This window comes from Mustela nivalis, assembly GCF_964662115.1.
Source record: "Mustela nivalis genome assembly, chromosome: 3".
Lineage (NCBI taxonomy): Eukaryota > Metazoa > Chordata > Mammalia > Carnivora > Mustelidae > Mustela > Mustela nivalis.
In genome coordinates, this window is record NC_139022.1 from 50866340 (window position 1) to 50887731 (window position 21392).

At 37.7% G+C, this 21392-nt stretch overlaps 1 protein-coding gene across 3 annotated transcripts in view; it reads left to right on the forward strand.

Annotated features, from left to right (window-relative positions):
- Positions 1 to 20371, forward strand: part of DCP2 (decapping mRNA 2) — a 54543-nt gene extending 34172 nt beyond the window's left edge. The window contains exons 5-12 of one of the 3 annotated variants that reach the window (XR_014309780.1): positions 2990 to 3142; positions 3263 to 3375; positions 3484 to 3591; positions 6404 to 6539; positions 8727 to 8837; positions 10972 to 11023; positions 12977 to 13192; positions 20229 to 20371. Coding sequence is in view for 2 of the 3 variants with exons in the window: in XM_082723723.1 (XP_082579849.1) it covers positions 2990 to 3142; positions 3263 to 3375; positions 3484 to 3591; positions 6404 to 6539; positions 8727 to 8837; positions 10972 to 11023; positions 12977 to 13140 (837 nt within the window). In the remaining variant the exon portion in view is untranslated. Of the gene's footprint in view, positions 1 to 2989; positions 3143 to 3262; positions 3376 to 3483; positions 3592 to 6403; positions 6540 to 8726; positions 8838 to 10971; positions 11024 to 12976 lie in introns of all 3 variants that reach the window. The other 2 variants (XM_082723723.1, XM_082723724.1) reach the window with 2 other exon arrangements.
- The last annotated feature ends 1021 nt before the right edge of the window (positions 20372 to 21392 follow it).

The window sequence follows — 21392 nt, forward strand, 5'->3', positions numbered from 1 at the left end:
CAAACATATAAAAAAAATAGGACAATACCAGATGTAGATATAAAGAAACATAGGATAATTTTTTTCCAATACCACATATGTACTTAGGTACCCAGTCTGACATTCCCAGAAGTAGGAAATACAGATGTTTCTCATATTCTATATACCTATAGAACATTTTTCAAGTGAGTATTTTCACCTAGCTTTTTTATTTTTAATGAGGAACAGGAGGTTTAGCATGCTTAGGGATTTACAGAAATGGTAACAAATGAGTTGCATATTGTGGAGGAGCTTAAATTGGGAGTCCTAGACTACACATGTCTGGGAGAAGGATAGCTGTGCCTTTTTTTTTTTTTTTTTTTTAAGATTTTTATTTATTTGTTAGAGAGAGAGAGAGAGAGATACAGAGCGCAAGCACAGGCACAGAGTGGCAGGCTAGAGGCAGAGGGAAAAGCAGGCTCCCTGCCGAGCAAGGAGCCCGATGTGGGACTCGATCCCAGGACGCTGGGATCATGACCTGAGCCGAAGGCAGCCGCTTAACCAACTGAGCCACCCAGGCGTCCCAGCTGTGCCTTTTTTGAGGAATGTAGAAAGAGGTGCATGAAGTGACAAAGAGGGAAGAGACAAATGAGCAGGAAAAGTTCCTACATACCTGTACCTTTTGAGAGATTCAAGCCTGTCCATGTGTTTTAAATATTTATTTATTTGACAGAGATCACAAGTAGGCAGAGAGAGAGAGAGAGGGAAAGAGAGGAGGAGGAAGAGGAAGCAGGCTCCCTGCTGAGCGACAGCCAGATTTGAGGCTCAATTCCAGGACCCTGGGATCATGACCTGACTCAAAGACAGAGGCTTTAACCCACTGAGCCACCCAGGCGCCCCTGTCCATGTGTTTCAACATCCTTTTGTCCCACTGAATGGTTAAAAGATGCTGAAACCAGAGGGAAGGGGAGGAACTAGGAATGTGTAAAAGATCCAAAATGGGTTCTAAGCCACTGAGAATTCAAAGCCTTTTTGATCGGTGGGGGTGAAGTGGGGGAAGGACTTTGTCAGAGTAATACAGATGTTATTTGAAGGAGAACTTTTAAGTCCAGACGAGACCAGTGGTTTAATCAGAGTAAGTGTGGTTTCTCTAGTTGAGAGAAGAGGTGAAGGTTAGATGTAATAACAGTTCCTGAGATTTATGTTCTCCCAATTCCTTCTCTTCCAGCCCTTGAGGCACTGCTGAGGGAAGGCAGTTGTAGAACCATGAGTCTGTTTCACTGGTTTTCAGGTTTTTTTGCATTTATCTCCCCGCCCTGCCAACCCCAACACATGGGGTTGTAGCTATACTTTGGAATCTGTGCGTTTAAGTTTTAGTACTAATCACAATTTCAGTTTTCATTAAAAAAAAATTTTTTTTTTTTAAGATTTTATTTATTTGAGAGAGAGCGAGCAAGAGAGATAGCACAAGCAGGGTGGGGAGGTGCAGAGGGAGAAGGAGAAGTAGACTCCTCACAGAGCAAGAAGCCCAGTGCAGGACTCTATCCAGGACCCTGGGATCATGATCTGGGCTGAAGACAGATATTTAACCAACTGAGGCATCCCGGAGCCCAAGAAACAGTTTTTTTTTTTTTTTTAATTTTATTTATTTACTTATTTGAGAGAGAGAGGGAGAGAGAGAGAGAGAAATCATAAGTAGGCAGAGAGGCAGGCAGAGCAGAGGGGAGGAAGCAGGCTCCCTGCTGAACAGAGAGCCTGATGTGGGGCTTGATCCCATGACCCTGAGATCATGACCTGACCCGGAGGCAGAGGCTTTACCCACTGAGCCACCCAGGCACCCCCCCAAGAAATAGTTTTATATGTGTAAGGCAGTTTTTAGTTTGTAGCTTGGTGTATGTTTAGATTTGTAGATGCTATGAATAAAATCCATATATGGTCCCAGTATGTACTGTCCACAGACTGGGAACTGTTGCTATATTCTAACATTTTAAGAGTTATGGACTCAATTACAATGTATGTGTGTGTTGGGGGAGGGGTGCCATTCCTCACACCAACAAGCAGTTGTCAGACATTGGCTTGGGTATCCTTCCGTTCAACTCAGTTCTGACTCTGTCTACCTGGAAATGTCATCAGATTCTTCAGGTTAAGGGCTTGGTCCTACAAGACTTCCTTTTACTTCAGATGACAGTTGCAATTTGTTGTCTTCAGTGCATCTAACCTATTGGAGGTTCCAAAGACACCCTCCTTGGGTTTAATTTGCAATCAGTGGCTTTCAGAACAGAGAGAAACATTTTACTTGATCACCAGTGTATTTAAAAGGATATATAATTCAAGAACACCCAGATGGAAGAAGTGCAAAGGGCAGGATGTGGGGAAAGGTTGCAAAACTTCTGTGTTGTCTCCTAGTGTACCACTCTTCCAAATCTCCACGTTCACCAGACCGGAAGTCGTGCCCCCCCTTGGTTTTTTATGGAGCCTTCTTTATATAGGCAGTTTTGATTAAATCATTAGCTGTTGACCCTGGAGCTCAGTCTCCACACTTTCTCCCCTTCATGGAGGTGGGAGGTAGGGTAGGGTTTGAAGGTGGACTGAAAATTCTAATCTTCTGATCCCTTGGTTGGTTGTCCTTGCAATCAGTTCCCCATCTTTAGGTGGGGCCCAAAAGTCACCTCAGTAACATGGCAAAAGGTACCTTGGTTGCTTTCATGGATTAGGAAATTCCAAGGGTTTTTAGGAGCTATGTATCAGAAAGGGATGAAGACCACATAATACATACTTCTTTTTGTAAATCACACATCTTTCTTCATTGAATAGGTGAAGAACTTGGGCTGAGATATGTAAAAGGGTTTATCCATAGTTGAACACGCTTCGGGGCTAGAACAGAATCCTAGAATATTCTGATTTCTTGCCTCATGTTTTCATGCCTTTAATTGTCTGGATTTTTCTGAGTTTTTGCTTTGGAATGAATTTTAACAAACTGGAGGTCTAACAGAAACAATTGAAAATCGTCACCTAAATTTGTTATTTCCAGGTCTTTGAAGAAACTGGTTTTGACATCAAAGATTATATTTGTAAGGATGATTACATTGAACTTCGAATCAATGACCAGCTTGCTCGTTTGTACATCATTCCAGGAATTCCAAAAGACACAAAATTTAACCCAAAAACCAGAAGAGAAATTCGGGTATGTAATTTAAAGTATTTTCAGGCTGCTGGGCAGTATCCCAATTGAATGAAGTAAGAAATTGCTTTTAGAAACTCCCTGATGATAATTAACTAAATGAATTATTTTTTTGTGTCTCAGAACATTGAGTGGTTCTCCATTGAGAAATTGCCCTGCCATAGAAATGATATGACCCCGAAATCCAAACTTGGTTTGGCACCTAATAAATTTTTTATGGCCATTCCCTTTATCAGGTATGTTCCTGTTTCTTGAAAAACAATACTACTTCTGATCTTTTTTTTTTTTTTTTTTTTTTTTTAATGTAGCCAAATTTTAAGAGTGAATTCTTAATGTTTTCATAGACCATTAAGGGACTGGCTTTCACAGAGATTTGGAGATTCCTCAGACAGTGACAATGGATTTTCATCAGTTGGGAGCACACCAGCTAAACCCACTGTGGAAAAATTGAGGTAAAGAAATATATTCATAGAATTCCTGCATTCTGATAGTTTTTAATGCAGTAGCATCTTCCTTCTAAAGTTTACAGAGGTATTGGATTCCTTTTTGTGGGTATTTTGTTACTGGTCTTAGAGGTAATAGAAATTTTTTCTAAGGGTTTTTGATGAGATGAAAAAGGTTAATTAGAGTTTGAAAGGAGCTTCAGGCACATTTTAAAATAGCATACACAAGAGGGTACCAACTTTTTAGATGGGGAGATAGAACATGGAGGGAAAAATAATCTGCCTCTGTGTATGTTGCTATTCTCTTCTCATAGCCTACTTCAGAGCTCATCTATTGTCTTGGGCCCCTTACTTCAGAGATAGTTAGGTCTCTGAAGATCGTTGAATGGAGGATATATTGAAGTCTGTTTTAGTATAGTGGTGATGAGGAATACTGATGTATAATTTGTTCCAAAACTTGCATTATGAAGACTTGGGCTTGCTGCTTTTCTTTCCCTAACAAAGACTGTTGTATTGTAAAAAGTGACTGTTACATGGACAGGAACCACAAAGAACATTTTTTTGGCTGGAACTTAATTATATCCAAATTATAATTACAGAGTAGGCTGAGTAAATAATTTTGTTAAATAAGTATATATATTTGTAATCTTGCTAGAACTTTTATATGTTAGGTTCAAAGAGAATTGCGTTATACATTTTCTTTAATTAAATGTTCTTATTCTGTCTGAGGGCTTCAGAAATTAAACAGGAACAAACCACATCTATAGTCAATATTTTTTTAAATACATAGGGAATATTTCATCTTGGTTGGGTTTTATGAGGACAGGAGCTTAGACTATGCCTCGAGAGTCATTTCTGCCTTTTAGAACCTGCGATTATAATCCCCAAATGATATACTATTAGACATAAGTGAAACAATATAGGAAAAGTAGATAGGAGTGTAGCTAAGATTTGGAAGAAACATACTACTCATAAGTTACAAAATAGTGACAGTGTTTGGAAAACAGTGGTATTTGGTGTTTGGGAGACTGTCCATCATAGCAAGTGAGGTGACTCCCATATCTTTTAGTCCTAGGCTTTGTGGTCCTGGAGAGTGGAGTAAGGATGTTATGAAGCAATTCTAACCAAATTTCAGGTTTCTTAGGCAGGATGGTGTGTTCTTAGCATATAGACATCATATGTCTGTGATGATGTGTTAGAGGAAATACCTGAATTTTGTCTCAATAAAATAGGCATGCTGCAGGGGCGCCTGGGTGGCTCAGTGGGTTAAGCCGCTGCCTTCGGCTCAGGTCATGATCTCAGAGTCCTGGGTTTGAGTGCCGCATCGGGCTCTCTGCTCAGCAGGGAGCCTGCTTCCTCCTCTCTTGATCCGCCTGCCTCTCTGCCTACTTGTGATCTCTCTCTGTCAAATAAATAAATAAAATCTTTAAAAAAAAAATAGGCATGCTGCAATTTTATTGTTATTTTTAAATGGGAAAGGAGAATTGTGGAATATTCAGAAACAATCACTGTAGTACAGTTCTTTGGATCAGTGACTCTGGACTGTTGTTACACATGTAAGTGCTACTATAAAATGATATCTCTTGGGGCGCCTGGGTGGCTCACTGGGTTAAGCCTCTGCCTTTGGCCTAGGTCATGATCTCAGGGTCTTGGGATCAGCCTCGCATCTGGATCTCTTCTCAGCAGGGAGCCTGCTTCCCCCCTCTCTCTGCCTGCCTCTCTGCCTACTTGTGATCTCTCTGTCAAATAAATAAAATCTTTTTTTAAAAATGGTAGCTCTTTATTACAGACTACTATGTAAATATAACCTTTCACAGTCAGATTCTTTAATGTAAGAATTTGAAACTAAACCTTTATTTAATTTGCTTATCTATTGTCTTGGGCCCCTTAATTTTTTTGCTTTAGAATATAGCTTAAATTTCAGATCCCCTTCTAGCATAGAGGACTTGTAACTTGTATCTGTGTAGGATCAGATTCCACACTTTAAACATTCTGGCTGAGAATGAGTTGTCTCTCCTAGTAAGAAAGAACATCCACTTAATATTTGTTTCAACTAAATTTAGAATTATTTTCTTCAGGTTTTTAAAAGGTATAATCACTTTTTTTTTTTTTAAGATTTTATTAATTCACTTGACAGAGATCACAAGTAGGCATAGAGGCAGGCAGAGAGAGAGAGAGGAGGAAGCAGGCTCCCTGCCGAGCAGAGGGCCTGATGCAGGGCTCGATCCCAGAATCCTGGGATCATGACCTGAGCTGAAGGCAGAGGCTTTAACGCACTGAGCCACCCAGGCGCCCCACTTTTTTTTTTTTTTAAGAGTTTATTTATTTGACAGAGATCACAAGTAGGCAGAGAGGCAGGTGGAGAGAGCGGGGCGGGGCGGGGGGGGTGGTTGGCGGGGACAGGCTCCCCGCTGAGCAGAGATCCCGATGTGGGGCTCGATCCCAGGACCCTGGGATCATGACCTGAGCTGCAGGCAGAGGCTTTAACCCACTGAACCACCCAGGCGCCCCTAAAAGGTATGATCACTTATAGGGAGGAGGTAATATGGATGATTTAGGGAAGTTTGGGATTAAATGTAGCACTTTTAATTCGTTCAAGAAATAGTGAACACCAGTCGCTCTTCTGGGTGCCAGGGACTAAGCAGTAGGTTAAGTAGGTAAGAATCCCTGCCCTTAGGGCACTTGTATTCTACTGCAGAGAGGTAGACAGTAAATAAGAAAGTAAGGTTGGTGATCTGTACGATAAACTATCAAGGTGTTAGAAGAATTTTAAGTGACAATTTCGTGATACGGTTTTTATTCTTTTTAAATCTTGGTGTAGTCGAACCAAATTCCGCCACAGTCAACAGTTATTTCCTGAAGGTTCTCCTGGTGACCAGTGGATAAAGCATAGGCAACCACTGCAGCAAAAGCCATATAATAATCATTCTGAAATGTCTGACCTTTTAAAAGCAAAGGTGAGTGATAATACATTTAAAGAGATTTTTATAAATTTAGATTTGACTTCAAAATGTATCTGAATTGAACAATTGCAGATTAACAGTTACAGAACTTTGCATTGTTGATCTAAGACTTTTGTGTTCCCGACTTGTGATTAGAAGCGCAGCAGAGACTTCATAACCTTTACAGTTTTGGTATAAATACAGTATAGTAAGTAATAAAAATTAGCATCTGACTTTGGTATATATGCCATCAATGAAAGGTTTATTATTGTGTTGTATTCTCGTGCATGATTATACCACACTTATCTGTTCTACTCTTAATGGACATTTTGGTTTCCAGTTTTGGGCTTTTGCAAACAATGTTGCTATGGCTATTTCCGTATGTATATTTTGATGAGTTTTCTTTTGTGTATAGATAATGAATAGAATTTCTAGATCACTGGATATGCCTGTTCTCAAGTTATCTCCAGCGGAATATATGAGAACTCCACTTGTACATCCTTACTAATTCTTGGCAGTGTCTGTCTTTATCATTTTAGCCATCCATTTGTGTGCCACTCTTCCTTGTTTGCATTCTTTTAAAAAATATTCTGGGGTCATCAAAATTAAAAACTTTTGTATATCAGAGGACACTCAATGAAAAGATAAACCCACAGAATGAGAGAATATTTGCAAGTCACATATCTGATGTTAGATTAACATCCAGACTAACTCAACAGCAAAAAACTCCAATTAGTGCTCACTTTAACAACACATATCCTAAAATTGGAATGATAGAGAAGATAAGCATAACCTCTGTGTGAGGATGACACGCAAATTTATGAAAGAAACCCCAATTAAAAAATGAGCAAACAACCTGAATAGACATTTCTCCAAAGCAGAAATGCAAATGGCCAATAAACACATGAAAAGAATCTCAGCATCATTAGTCTTTAGAGAAATGCAAATCAAAACCACTCTGAGATACCATTTCATATCCATTAGGATAGCTGCAATAAAAAAAAAAAAAAAAAAAGGCAAACAGCAAGTGTTGACAAGAATGTGGAGAAATTAGAGTTCCCCTGCATTTTCGGTGGGCATGTAAATGGGGCCTAGCTGCCATGGAAGATAGTTTGGTGGTGCCTTAAAAGGTTAAATACAGAATTACCGTATGATCAGCAATTCCACTTGCTGGGTATATCCTCACAAAACTGAAATCAAGGACTCAATCAGGTAACTTGTGTACCTGTGTTCATAGTGGCATTATTCACAATAGCCAAAAGATGGGAACAGCCCACATGTCTGTCAACAGATGAACAGATTGACAGAATATACATACAGGTATAATAGTCATAAAAAGGAATGAAATCATGACACATACATACTACAACATGGTCATTGCAACTTAGGCACATGCTGCATGAAGTAAGTCACACACCATGGAAAATATTATACCATTCTGTTTATATTTGGTACCTAACAGACAAATTTATAGATACAAATTAACTTGAGCTTACCAAAGCAAGGGATGGGGGAATACAGAGTTATTTAATGGGTATAAAGTTTCTGTCTGGGATGATGAAATAAGTTCTGGAGATGGATACTGGTGGTGGTGTACAACATTGTAACTATACTTACTGCCACTGAATCGTACATTTAAAACTAGTTATAGAGATAAACTTTATATTTCTTATACCACACTATAAAATACCAGGAGGAGCAGAATGAATGAAATTGGATTAAAAGCATGTCGTAATGTGAGTTTCTGTCAGCCTATTTCCTTACTATTTAAAAAATAATTTTTTAAATTGGAGTATAGCTGATAATGTTACATTAGTTTCAGGTGTACAACATAGTGATTCATCATCTCTCTGTTACCACAGGTGTAGCTCCCATCTGTCACCATAAAACCACTGTATAATGAATGCTATTACAGTGTGATTGACTGTATTCCCTACACTGTACCTTTTATTCTTGTGACTTACTCATTCCATATTAGAAGCCCATTCCCCTTTACCCATTTTGCGCATCCCCCTTTTGGCAAGCATCAGTTTGATACTGATATTGATATGATGCGGTTCCCCAGTGTTTTAGGAAAATTTAGGGGGAGGACTTTGCTAAACTCTTATTCAACCAGCTAAACATAATCTTGGGGGTATATGCTTTTGTCCTGTTATATTATAGTGTAGGTTTACATTTTATTTCTTTTCATTGGAAAAACAGAATCAAAGTATGAGGGGAAATGGCAGAAAACAGTATCAGGATTCACCTAATCAGAAGAAAAAAACAAACGGGGTCCACAGCCAGCCAGCCAAGCATCAGAATCCCTTGATGGTAAGACTTCTAGCTCTAAATCTAAGAAGACAGATCACCCTGTTTTAGGAGTGGAACAAGGGCATTGTCAAAGCACATGAAATTGATATATTGGTAAGATTTTGTGGAGTGAAATTGTGTATTATTTGCTCACTTAAAATCTCTGGCTCTCTGTTACAGGTTTGTCACATTGATTCAATAGCACAGCTGATTTTTGCTTTTTTATGTGGGTATTTAAATATTTTTTAATACTGTGTAGTCAACCCTGCTTTCTAGAAAGAGCAAGTCCTTGACTGTTTTTCTGTATAGTCTGTATTTTTTTTTTTTAAGATTTTATTTATTTATTTGACAGAGATCACAGGTAGGCAGAGAGGCAAACAGAGAGAGAGAGAGAGAGAGAGAGAGAGAGAGAGGAGAAAGCAGGCTCCCTGCTGAGCAGAGAGCCCGATGTGGGACTTGATCCCAGGACCTGAGATCATGACCGGAGCTGAAGGCAGAGGCTCAACCCACTGAGCCACCCAGGCACCCCAGAGTTTGTATTGTTTTAATTAAGTTGAAAGTTGGGAAGAACATCATGGTATATTTTTTTCCTTTCAGATTGATAGAATTTAGAAAATTAAAAATAAAGCCAGTGCCATAGCCCTTAGACTTGGCCTGCAGACAGATAACTGTGAGCATTTTAAGCATTGACTTTCACTCTTAGTTTGTGCTCTAGAAAGTGGTTCATAACTAATGGGTCTCCATTGCTTACCTTTTCTGTAAGTCCTGATGAATTCTCTTGTAGTTTCAGCTACTTTTCTTTTTTTAATGGTGGGTGATAATAGTTTTAAGGTTTTAGCAAAAAGTTTTTACCTCAATTTCTGTTTGCTATTTACTTAACTTGGGGTATATTGATTTCGTGGGCAAACACATGTTAAAGATGAGTTTACTGTTAGATTATTTGCCTTTTACTATTATACTTCTTTCCTGACAGATTAGCACAGATAAAAAGAGCCATTTGTATGTTGTTGAGTGTTTTGGCAACACTCAAAAATAACTACTTGGTACAATCTTCTAGAGAGTAGCTTGACTATATGGAAAGCCTGAAAAGTGTTTTTTTTTTTTTTTTTTTAAGATTTTATTTATTTGACAGAGAGAGAGATCATAAGCAGGCAGAGAGGCAGAGAGAGAGGGGGAAGCAGGCTCCCCGCTGAGCAGAGAGCCCGATGTGGAGCTTGATCCCAGGACCCTGAGATCACGACCCAAGCCAAAGGCAGAGGCTTAACCCACTGAGCCACCCAGGCGCCCTTGAAAAGGTTCTTAAATTGTTTCCCTAGAAGAGAATTTTAAAGAATGTTCATTCCATTACTCTTTTGATAATGAAAATATGGAAACAGTCTAGATACCCCAAAATAAAATTTTAAATGCAGTATCATAGATCTATGCAGTGGACTACCATGTAGTCATTAAAAATGATGGCATAGATTTATATTTATTGAAAAAAATAATGTTCACAGTATATTACATTTAACCCACTGAGCCACCCAGGTGCCCCCACAGTATATTACATTTAAAAAGTAGATTGGGATGCCTGGGTGGCTCAGTCAGATAAGCGTCCAACTCTAAATTTCGGCCCAGGTCATGATCTCAGGATAATGGTATTGAGCCCCATGTTGGGCTCCGTGCTCAGTGGGGAGTCTCCTGGAGTTTCTCTCCCTCTCCCCCTTACCCCAGTTGCACATGCTCATACTTTTTCTCTCTAAATGTTTAAAAAAAAAAAAAAAAGTAGATTACAGCATAGTCCTATGTACTGAATAATTCCAGTGAATTTTTAGTAATTATATGAAAATTCACAGTATCATCATAGAGAAAAAACTACAAAGATACACGTAATGTTAATACTTAATTATCTCTGGGTTGAGAAATTTAATGAGTAATTTTCTTTTTCTGGTGTTTCTATATTGTACATATAATCAAGAACTAAAAAAAGTTTTAGGCTTAAAATAAAAAATAAATATAGCAGTGTAAGACCGGGATGGTGCTTATGTTACTGGTTGAATCTTCTTCCTGAGAAACTTGATCATACATCTCTTCATTTATAGTGAGTAGAATAACTGCAGCTGTTGTGTGTGTTTTTGTGTGTGTGTGTGTGTGTATGTTTTTTTTTTTTTAATAGAAATGTGAAAAAAGACTTCATCCACGAAAACTTCAGGATAATTTTGAAACAGGCAAGTCATTTTCTTTTTAAAACCTCTGGTGGGATTTGATTTGGTTTTCTCCTAACCTTGATTTTAGTTGAGGTATGATGGACTGTGATGGACAAGCAGTAAGAGTTGCACATGTTTGTAGAGAGTTCGTTATGTGTGGTCACGTTCTCTAAGTATGAAACTTGCTAAAATGACCTTTAATGATCAAGAGGAAATGATTTTTCCTTTCAGTGTGCTGTTTTTGTGTGTGAATGTCAAACCTTGGTGCTATGTGTGAACATTGTAAGTCAATAAATATTGGTGAGAAGGGAGTAGAACCAAGTATTGTAAAGGTGAGGAGACCTCATTCTCACATACATATATGAGTACTAACTTCAGAAGGGCAACATTCCCCGCTTTTCAGGAGGCCTTGAGCAACTTTTAAAGCAGGTACTAGAGATAGCTTTTATTAATCAGTTATAAAGAGTAGGTTTGTGATCTGATTTGGAAAGTAATGGTGATGAATGTAGAAAGTTCTTCGGTAATAATTGATTTAATAGATGTCATTTGTAAGTATGGTAGACTTTTCTTACATGCTGTTTTGAATTGTGTGAAAGCCCTGTGCAGTAGATTTATTACATTTATTTACCATTATTACATTTATTCACCATTTAAATTTAAGCCTTTCATGCAGAAAAGTCTGAAGAAATAGGAAGCATTATAATCATATTTTCTTGCAGTACTGCTTATAGTTTAAACAGGATAAATGCTATTTTAAAAGATGCTTTAAACCTATTTTGGAAAATTAAGGTTAACTATGAAGTCATAAGAACTGTCAGTCGTTTGGTATATATACATATGGGTTTAGAAGTCCCCTTAATAAGATTTTTCTGGCCATGTTGTCTGCTGGGGATATGATAGGCTGATAGTTTAATTAACATAAGCTCAGAAATCAGTTACTTTACAAAATCTTTAAAAAGCCCATATGTTCAGGAAGAAGGTATATTGTAACTTCATATACCTAGCTTAGTTGGGGATGTTATGGACATAAAAAGTTTGTCTTAAAAAGGAAGTATAAAAAGATTTTTGTCTTGGGAAACCTCATTTGAGATTTTCTTTGCGCCTCAGCCTTCTTTTTTTTTTTTTAAAAGATTTTATTTATTTAGTGGAGAGAGAGAGTGTGTGCATGCACAGGTTGGGGGAAGGACAGAGGGAAAGGGAGAAGCAGGCTCCTTCCTTTGCAGGGAGCCCCATGTGGGACTTGATCCCAGGATCCTGAGATCATGACCTGGGCCAAGGGCAGATGCTTAACCAACTGAACCTCCCAGGTGACCGTGCCTCAGCTTCTTGATGTCTGTTCCCGATTCATTTTCCTGGTTAGGTCTCCTCTACCTTTAAAACAAAAAACAAAAACAAACCTTGATAAATTGGGAGTTTTGTTGGACTGTGATTTTGAAAATTTGGATTTTTCCTTAGGTTAATACATTCCCTAAAGGTTAATATATTCCCTTAGGTTATTATATTCCCTTGGTAAGCTCCATCTTTATTTTTCTACAATTGGACTCTTTGTAAGTCTTAGATTACAGTTGTAATCTTTACAGTGCTTGCCTTTTTTCCCCCCTTCTTTTTACAGTGCTTACATTTTGATCTTTTTAGAAAGCTTCCTTTACGTTGGCACAGAAAACAAATATGGGAGTAGAAAAAAAAAGTGCCCATTTTTTGAAAGCATGTGAATATTACAGGGTCTTAAAGGCTGAGATTAAGATTTTGAATGAATGTGTGGAAATTGACAATCCTAGATTAGAAAATCTGTTGAGCCTCATTTTAGGGAAGAGAAAGTATCTTGGTGGTTCTGCTTAGGTTAGATTTAGAGTGTGATGAGGAAAAATATATATTGTATGTGCATTCCTTTATAACAAAAGGTGGGTAGGGGCAGTATTTGAGTTCTTACTAAGTTATTGAGTTTGTTTGTTTGTTTGTTTGTTTATTAAACAGATGCTGTATATGACTTGCCTTGCTCCGGTGAAGACCAGTTGCTAGAACATGCCGAGGGACAGTCTGTGGCGTGTAATGGTCATTGCAAGTTCCCCTTTTCATCCAGAGCCTTTTTGAGTTTTAAGTTTGACCATAATGCTATAATGAAAATCTTGGACCTTTGATAGCAGCAGCTGTGTTGTGGAAGTCCCAGGATCAGAAACCTGTTGCATTTGAGTGCGTGTCTCTTTGAGCCTTACCTTTCTCAGGTGTTTTAAAGAAATGCAGGGAGGCAATGATGTTTCTGAAGATAACGTTCTCTGCAGAAGAGAGAGTAGAAAGAAACATGAGTTTGCACTGTAAATGCAGTTATAACCTTTTATACAGATATACCTTTTCAGTGTTTGGCTAACGAATTTAAGTTGCTTTTTATGAGAGCATTTTTTTTTTCTGTGTGATTGTGGTTTTTATTTCATGTTCTGGTCAAAAAATAGTGCTTGAGTCATCATCAGGTAGCCAAGTTAAAGGGAATGCTTCATCTAGCCACGACAGTGATTGCAACAAGAGTTTCCTTATGTTGACATTTTTAAAAGAAATTAGAATGCACAAATATTAAATGAATGCAAGAGCTAAAATTGTTACAGAAGTCAAGATGGCAGGTCATCTGCCTTGGTGGCATTTTGCGCATTTCTCTGCCTCTAATCACTTAGGTTCTCTAATCCTCTTGTGCTGGGAGATTTGTTGAAAGGTTTTATTTAGAGCCAGCATCTACTATGTAATGTTCATGTTAAAATTGAGCACAGCACTTCATTACAGGACAAAGTCCTCAGCCCGGAGGGGGATTGAGTTGGTTGGGTAGGGAGTGGATACTCTGACTGGGAGTTGAGAGCCTTGTGCAGTCAGTGAACCTGGGAGAGAGGAGCGGGGAGCCTTGAGGTGGGGATCCAGCAACTGCTTTGGTGGCAACTGCTTTGGTTTTGTCTTCACTGTCCTGCCGCCAACTCTTCAGTATTGTACAATGGTTTCGTTCCTGTGAAAGTTTATTCTCTCTTACAATTGTGTAAATATGAATGGAATGAATACTGACATTATTAGGTTTTACTTTGCATCTCGGTGTTGATCTCTGGAAACTAATGTTGTATTAGGTTCCAGTTTGCGGTAGTAGCAGAAACTGACAAGCCTTTAGGAGCATGCTGAAGCCCCTTGATGATGGAGTGAGAAGGGAAGGGGTATGCGGTTCACCCAGGTACAAATAAAGCATTTCACTCGCGGATGATCAGAACAAGAAGGTAACATATGTAACTCCTTCTAGGACTGTATTTTGCTCCTTCAGGCTTCTTTTTAAATAAAGATGGCAATGGCCATTTTAAGAATTTCAGCTCTAATTGAGGACAATCACCAGGACTTTAAGGGGGCTTTAGTATTTGGACTGCTTCTGACCTCGTTGAAGGTATTTCTTTTGGCAGGGGGTGATGTGTGAGCATATGTGTGCGTGTGCATCTGCCATGTGGGTTTTAAAAATCTTTTTTTACATGTGGTATCCACAGAATATATCTCTGCTTGTAAATTTTATTGTAGAAGTCTTTATTCTGTATAGATAGCCTATTTAATAGGGGTTCTATTTGACCCAGTGGGACTTTCAGAAGAAGTACTATTGTAAGGAATTCACTTGGTATTTCTTTGCTTTAGCTTTTAAATGGCTTGATTTTTAAAGGAGAAATTCTATTTATTAATAAAAGTGTCACCCTCTTGGTGCTAAGCAGGAGAATTCATGATTATAGCAGTATGTTTAAAACTAGGTTATCCATAATCCTGCATCTTTTAATGTGACAAACTTGTGAATCCTTCTGTGACCTTTATTAAAATGCATTGTAGGATTGATTTTGGAAGCTCTTACTGTTCTTTCCAGAAATACAGCTGCTTTGCTTGGGTCTCCTTGAGCCATATTTGTAGTTGGTCTCAGCATTCCAGATATCTATTAAATTGTTAAGGGAGTGAAAACTTAGTTTGCCTAGCAGGTAAATCATTATCATTCATTTAATGTCATCTGGCAAACATAATTTGTGTGTGTGTGTGTGTGTTGTTGTTGTTGTTTTTGAATATTTTGGTCAGTCTTTCTTGTGCCTCAAGTTGGGTTTTTCAGCTCTTATTACAAAAGCAAAAGAGATTAGAGTTAGTTACCAGAAGTATGTGTCTTCTAATGGTGTTGACCCTTTTCAAGAACCAACAGATTATCTCTTTTCAATTACAGCAGTTTAACTATGGTTAAATGTTACTGCTGTTGTGCTGCTTCATATAATGCACTGTGGAACAAAATAAAGGTATTGTTCAGATGGGATTTGGGTAACTTGAGGCTTTTAGCTCTCTTGACAGTTTGAGGTAAAAAATGATGTGAGTTAAAGTTTATGTGTGTGATGTGACTTAACTATGCAGAAAATATGTATGTTGGATGTACCTGTTTTATGTACATCTGCTATACTTATACCCTTGAACCTGTGTATTAGTTTCTCAGTGTTCAGGTTACCTTGAGAAGGCCATGCTTAGCACAGAACTGGATTTCTCCTTTGAGAATTTTAGCATGGTTTGAAGAAATCAAGTGATAAAGGAGTGTGCTGAATATGCAATAATTTACTTCTGTGTGCTGCATTTTAAAAAGCTAGATGAGAAGAGTAGTTGTGTTGGCTTCATTGTGTTTTAATGTCTTTGAGAGAAAAATAGTTCTTTGAATCCACTTTTTAAATGTTCTTATGTTCTAGCCTTACATTTTCCAAGGTTCAGTGCACTGTGAATCTTTCATTTTTTTAAATTTTGTAGGTGCTTTTATGTATAACTGTAATGATTTGTAAGATGTTAAATGAATTTTTTTGTACTTAACCATTGTTATCCAAAAGATAGGGGTTATAGTTTACATGCTTTCACAAATTTTTGTTAAGAAATAGCAAATGAATGGTTTTAGGATTTCAACCAGTGACACTCTTCCCGAGACATTAACTGAATAGAACCCTTAGCAGGGGTGAAGTTTGAAGAGGTTTGAAACTTGAGTTGGATTTTCATGTTAATACATAAAAGCAAGTCTCCTAAGCTGCCAAGGGATTTGTGGTCACTGCTTGCTGCTTTGAGCTTTGGATATTCTTATTTTTCTATTAAATATCAATTAGTAAGTGCAGATAAGGAAGATATATAGCAAAACATAATTTTATGCTATAAGATTGGGTTGGTACTTAGTCTTTTCTGGCATTAGGAGTTTGTGTGTAATATCAAAAAACTCAAATATAAGTAAATGGCATCCTTCCGCAAGGATTAAATTTAAATTTTATTATAAAGCTCAACATACTATGGTTATCTTTAGGAAAGTTCAGGTCTAAGGGCATGTGTACATTAGAAACATTTCATTACCTAATTCCCTCTTTTTGTTTGTTTGTTTCCAACACCTAACTTGAACAGTAAAGAGCAAAAAGTCAGTATAAAAATTAGACTGTTTGCCAAGTTACTTTTCTTACGATGATAATGTCTCTTGGCTTTTTATCTTTATTTTTGTATAAGTACCTCTCTCTGCCTGTTGAGATTTTTTTATTGACATCCATTGTGTCTGTGTTCTCTGAGGCAGTGTTTTCTTTGCATATTAATCATAGTTACAAGGTCAGATTCATTAACATATTTATGATTGAAGAAAAGTAAGTCACTTAGTGATTTTGACTCAGATTATATTCTGGCAGTGGGGAAGGGGCTCATATGTATTGCAACTTTAGATGAATGATAAGCTAGACGAAGTCTTACTTTGTCTGAAGATATCAAAATATCCTTTACCTTTAAGTACCTGTTTCTGGGTAAACAGGTTTAGTAAAACAACAGTTTTGTTAGACCTTATTTCTGATAGCTTGGTAAAGCCTAGCTAGAGTTCCTCATTTTATATTCTGTCCTAAGACTTTAAAGTGTATTTGTATAGTTACGGAGAACTCTAAAAATGAGATTATGATGGCATCAGCATCTTTTTCTTCCTAGAGTTAAGTTGCTCTTGAAGTTTATACTTGTGTGTCCTGAAGACAGCAGATTGCAAATAGGCAATAAAGGCTCTGTTCCATGCTTTCAAAATAAAGCTCTGGGTTACAGTTTCAAAATATAAGATAGATGGTTATTATAGAACAAAAGTGCCCTGAAGGAAGGAGATAGCTGTAGTTGCTGGGCAAAGAGTATAAGGAAGAAATTTTAGAAGATAATCCAGTTCTTGAGTGCTCTCTGTTGTATTAGGCTAGAAGCGTGATCATTGCCTAGGCCAAGCAGTGTCTAATATGTATGGCCATGACCAAGTGTTTTCTAGCTCTGGATAAAGTTGGCCTTATTTTTTTTACGGTTGCCAAGCAATCCATTAAATCTAAAGCAATTTTTCTCACTTTGAAGATCGGTGTTTTGAGCCTGGTCCTTCCTGTTTCGATAATTTACAGCTCCAACCACACTGAAGTGCTGTTGTACTTCTTCCAGGAGTGTGCGAGCACAGCCAGCCATGGTCAGGCGTGTGACATAGCCACTTCATGAGGTAGCTATACATTCGTCCTGAACGGCGATCCATTCCTTCCCATGTAGTTCTCTTACGACAAACTGCATGTACTATTGGAGCAGTAGTGTAAAGCTAGGGAAGAGCATAAAGCTACCTCTCATACATGGGAGTGGACTTGAAGGGCTGGCTTCCACCAGCTTTAGTTGCTCTGATTTTAATGTAAAGTACAAAGAAATTAAATTGGAAAAACTATTGTAAAATAAGGAAGTTTTATTTTGAGAGATGTTTATAATTGAATCTTTAATCTGGGTCCCCAGGTTAATGAAATCACTAGTAAAGAGATTGCATTTGTCTTGTGTCTTCTGTGGTTAGCAGAGGGGATGGTCTAGCGACGGTCGTGGCTCGAAAGCACAATTTGAAAAGAAACATGACAGAGTGCTTGTGTCAGCTGTGTAGTACTGGCTAGCGGTGCTTGGGGGAAAGGGATTAGATGCAGAAATCAATTGCCTTGTTTTGAAACTTTGGCCCACATGAATGCTCCTCTTGGTAGACTTCTTTAGTACTTTAGTCCGATGGAAGAATAAGGCCCTGGACATATACATGTGCTGCGTTTTTGGTGGGAGGGCTCTTAACAGGGGTTTGGGTGTCGTTTTGGTTATTGACTTCCGAAGCCAGAAAGAGGCCATGGAGTCCCCACCACCACCCACACTTTGTATCTTGTCCCTTCTATAGAAGGTTAGTTTGTGCTACATCCTTACGGTAAATCTGCTGCTGTGGGAATTTTATGCAGTGAACATACCGTGCCCTTGGGCCACATGTGGAGGGGAAGGTTATGGACACTACTGCTGTTTGGGGTCTCAGTGCATTGTAGCTGTCAGATTGGGAACAAAGAAAACTGTGGTTCTAGGGTGAAATGGGCAGTATTCTGCTAGTCCTGGAGAGGTCTTAGTTAACAGTCTTAGGTTGTGGACTTTCTGAGGTATGTAACATTTTAATTTACTCTGCTTTGCATTCATTGACTGAGGTTCTGAAGCAGTCTCTAGCTACAAACTACGGTGTGAAGCATTTGGGGCACAAATCTATATTGTTAGTTATTTCTCAAGCTTTAAGAGATTAGCTAGTTCTTTGTAAAATATCTCAGTTTATCTTATTCTTTTGTGAATCAGCTATGGATGGCAACAAATGAAAGCAAAAGTTCTCAACTGATTGCAGTTTAGCAAGGTAGTAACTATTTCTTAGTAGTTCAGTTAGATGTTAATACTTCCTGCAGTGAATGAGTAGCAGGGGACTTGCTCTCTTCATGTCCTGTACATAAAATGTGCACCGATAGAAAAGCACAAAAGACATATCTACAAGAGTTTCTTTGTGCATTTCACTACTGTCCCAGGGCTCTGCTGACTTTCCATTTTCTTATAAGCGTTTCCTTCAGTAACAGGGAAGGAAAATAAAACCATGAACTATTTTGTATATATATGTTTGTGTATATAACACACACATGATGTATATGCACACACACATATATATTTTTTCTTATGGTTGTGTTTGAAGTTTATTAGCTTAATACCTTATAAAAAAATCATCTTTGATAATTGACACATACAATTCAGATGTAAAGGTTTACCTGTTGGCTTTAACAAAAACTTTTAACAGTCTTACTTCAGAATAAAATGATTAGTCAAATGGAATTATACTTCATGTATTAACAAGTGAAATCCTATATAAAATTATCTTTTATGCAGGTTAGTTTGGATGGAAAAGGGAATAAGAATTTTTTTTTTTAACCCTACCCCTCCCACAACAAGGGTTTGAAGTGTCTTTTATGCTGCAGAGACTAGGTAATATTCAAGGAAGGTGTGTAGTCTTAAAATAGTTTTCTTGGGAGAAGGTTTTAGTCTGAAGAAGGTGAAGATATTTATGCTGAGTCATGTTAAATTTCATGTGGGACCTACGAAAGAAAGCTGGTTGGAAAAAATTGAAATGGTTTCACTAAATATGTTGCGCAAACTGGACTTGAGTAAGTGTGGTAACTAGATTCGTAAACTCTTCAGTGATTATTTTTATCTTATATGAAAATAATATAACATTTAATTTTTGCCTTAACTGTCACAGCGTTTTATGACTTTACCTTCTAGGGGATTTTAATGTTTGAAAAAAGAATGTAAGTAAACCATTAAGAGTAACTCTGTGGTAGTAATGATGTTCCTGGTGCTTGTTTTGGTTAATTGTCAAACAGCAGAAAAGAAACCCCAGAGTACTTGTGGGCTTTACCTTGTTATACAAATTGATACCTTTTGATTGGATTTATTGTGTTTCTGAATTATTACATTCTGGCTAACCAGTAGCTTTGTCTCTTTCCCTCAGTGTTAATCAAAGGATGAGGACTGATTCTTACTTATATTGGGTGTGACTATCATAAATTAAGAATTCCCATTGAGTTTAAATGTTTGCAGGATTATTGTATTTCCAAAGTTGATCAGCAGTGCCAGCTGTACTCTCCCCTGAGAAAATGAACAGTTATTATGTTTTTTTGAAAGCTTTTTGATGTAGTAACACAGTTTAGAAATTAAAAACCTTTTATCTTGCAGAATACAATTTGAGAGAATGAAGGTTTCCTTTCGTATTTTAAAACATTTTTACAGTTGATTGTTCAGATATTGGCTTTCTGTAAAAATATTGTGTTAAATTTAGACTGTAGTGCAATATCAATAAATTTTGCTGCTTGGACAGTTTTAATTACTACCTTAACCTGGTTTCTGCTACTGTTACTTGTTATCATAGGTTCCAGCTTATTCACATTTTGTCTGTCTTTGGACCAATAAAATATGACAAGTATGAGATAAAGGCATATTTATATGATGGGAAGAACTATTAAAAGAGTGTCTCTGCAAAAGTGAAAATAAAGAACTGGTATGTATTCTCCATCTTAAACACTTAACAGTTTGGTTATTGCTTTAAAGCAAAATTGGAGGGCGCCTGGGTGGCTCAGTCATTAAGCATCTACCTTTGGCTTAGATCATGATCCCAGGGTTTTGGGATCGAGTCCTGCATCAGGTTCCCTGCTCAGCAAGCCTGCTTCTCCCGCTCTCTGCCTGTTGTTCCCCCTGCTGTTTTTTGTCAAATTTTAAAAATCTTAATTAAGGGGAACCTAGGTGGCTCAGTGGGTTAAAGCCTCTGCCTTCGGCTCAGGTCATGATCTCAGTCAGGGTCCTGGGATGGAGCCCCACATCGGGTTCTCTGCTCAGTGGTTTCCTCTCTTCCTCCTCTCTCTCCGCCTGCCTCTCTGCTTACTTGTGATCTGTCAAATAAATAAAATCTTTAAAAAAAAATCTTAATTAAAATAATACATACATAGATATATGTATTATATAAAGCAAAATTGGTTAGATACCTACAGTCCAGTAATTCTTAAACAGTTGTTCCAAATAGAATACTTAACAGTCTTTGGATCATGGGAGAAATACATTCTTTTCCACTACAAGCCTCAGCTATATGATAAAATTTTAAGAGGGGGGGACCAAGGTATTACACTTTGCTTTCATACTGAGAGCTGACCACATTGCAGGAAAACATTGTTCCTCTAAAAGACATGTTGCAAAGCTTCTTGCCATCTTTCTTGTCATCATGTGTAACTTCCTTGCACTTAAAATTCTTGATTATATTGTTTCCCTCATTTTTAAAAATGAAAAAAATTTTTCAGTGGATAACTTCCCATTCGTACCACCTTTTAAAAGGCAGCCAAATAGAAATTGGTGATGAATGAAGGTTCTTTGGCTGTTTGGAACTAATGTAGTATCTTCTGGTCCCCAGCTTTGACTAGGGCTTTCAGTTTAATGTAAAGCAGCATGGGTTTGACATTTACATGTATTGCAGGAGGACAGTCTTACCGTTTAATGAACACAGTTAAAGTACATCATGGAATTAGAAATATTTATTCAGAATATA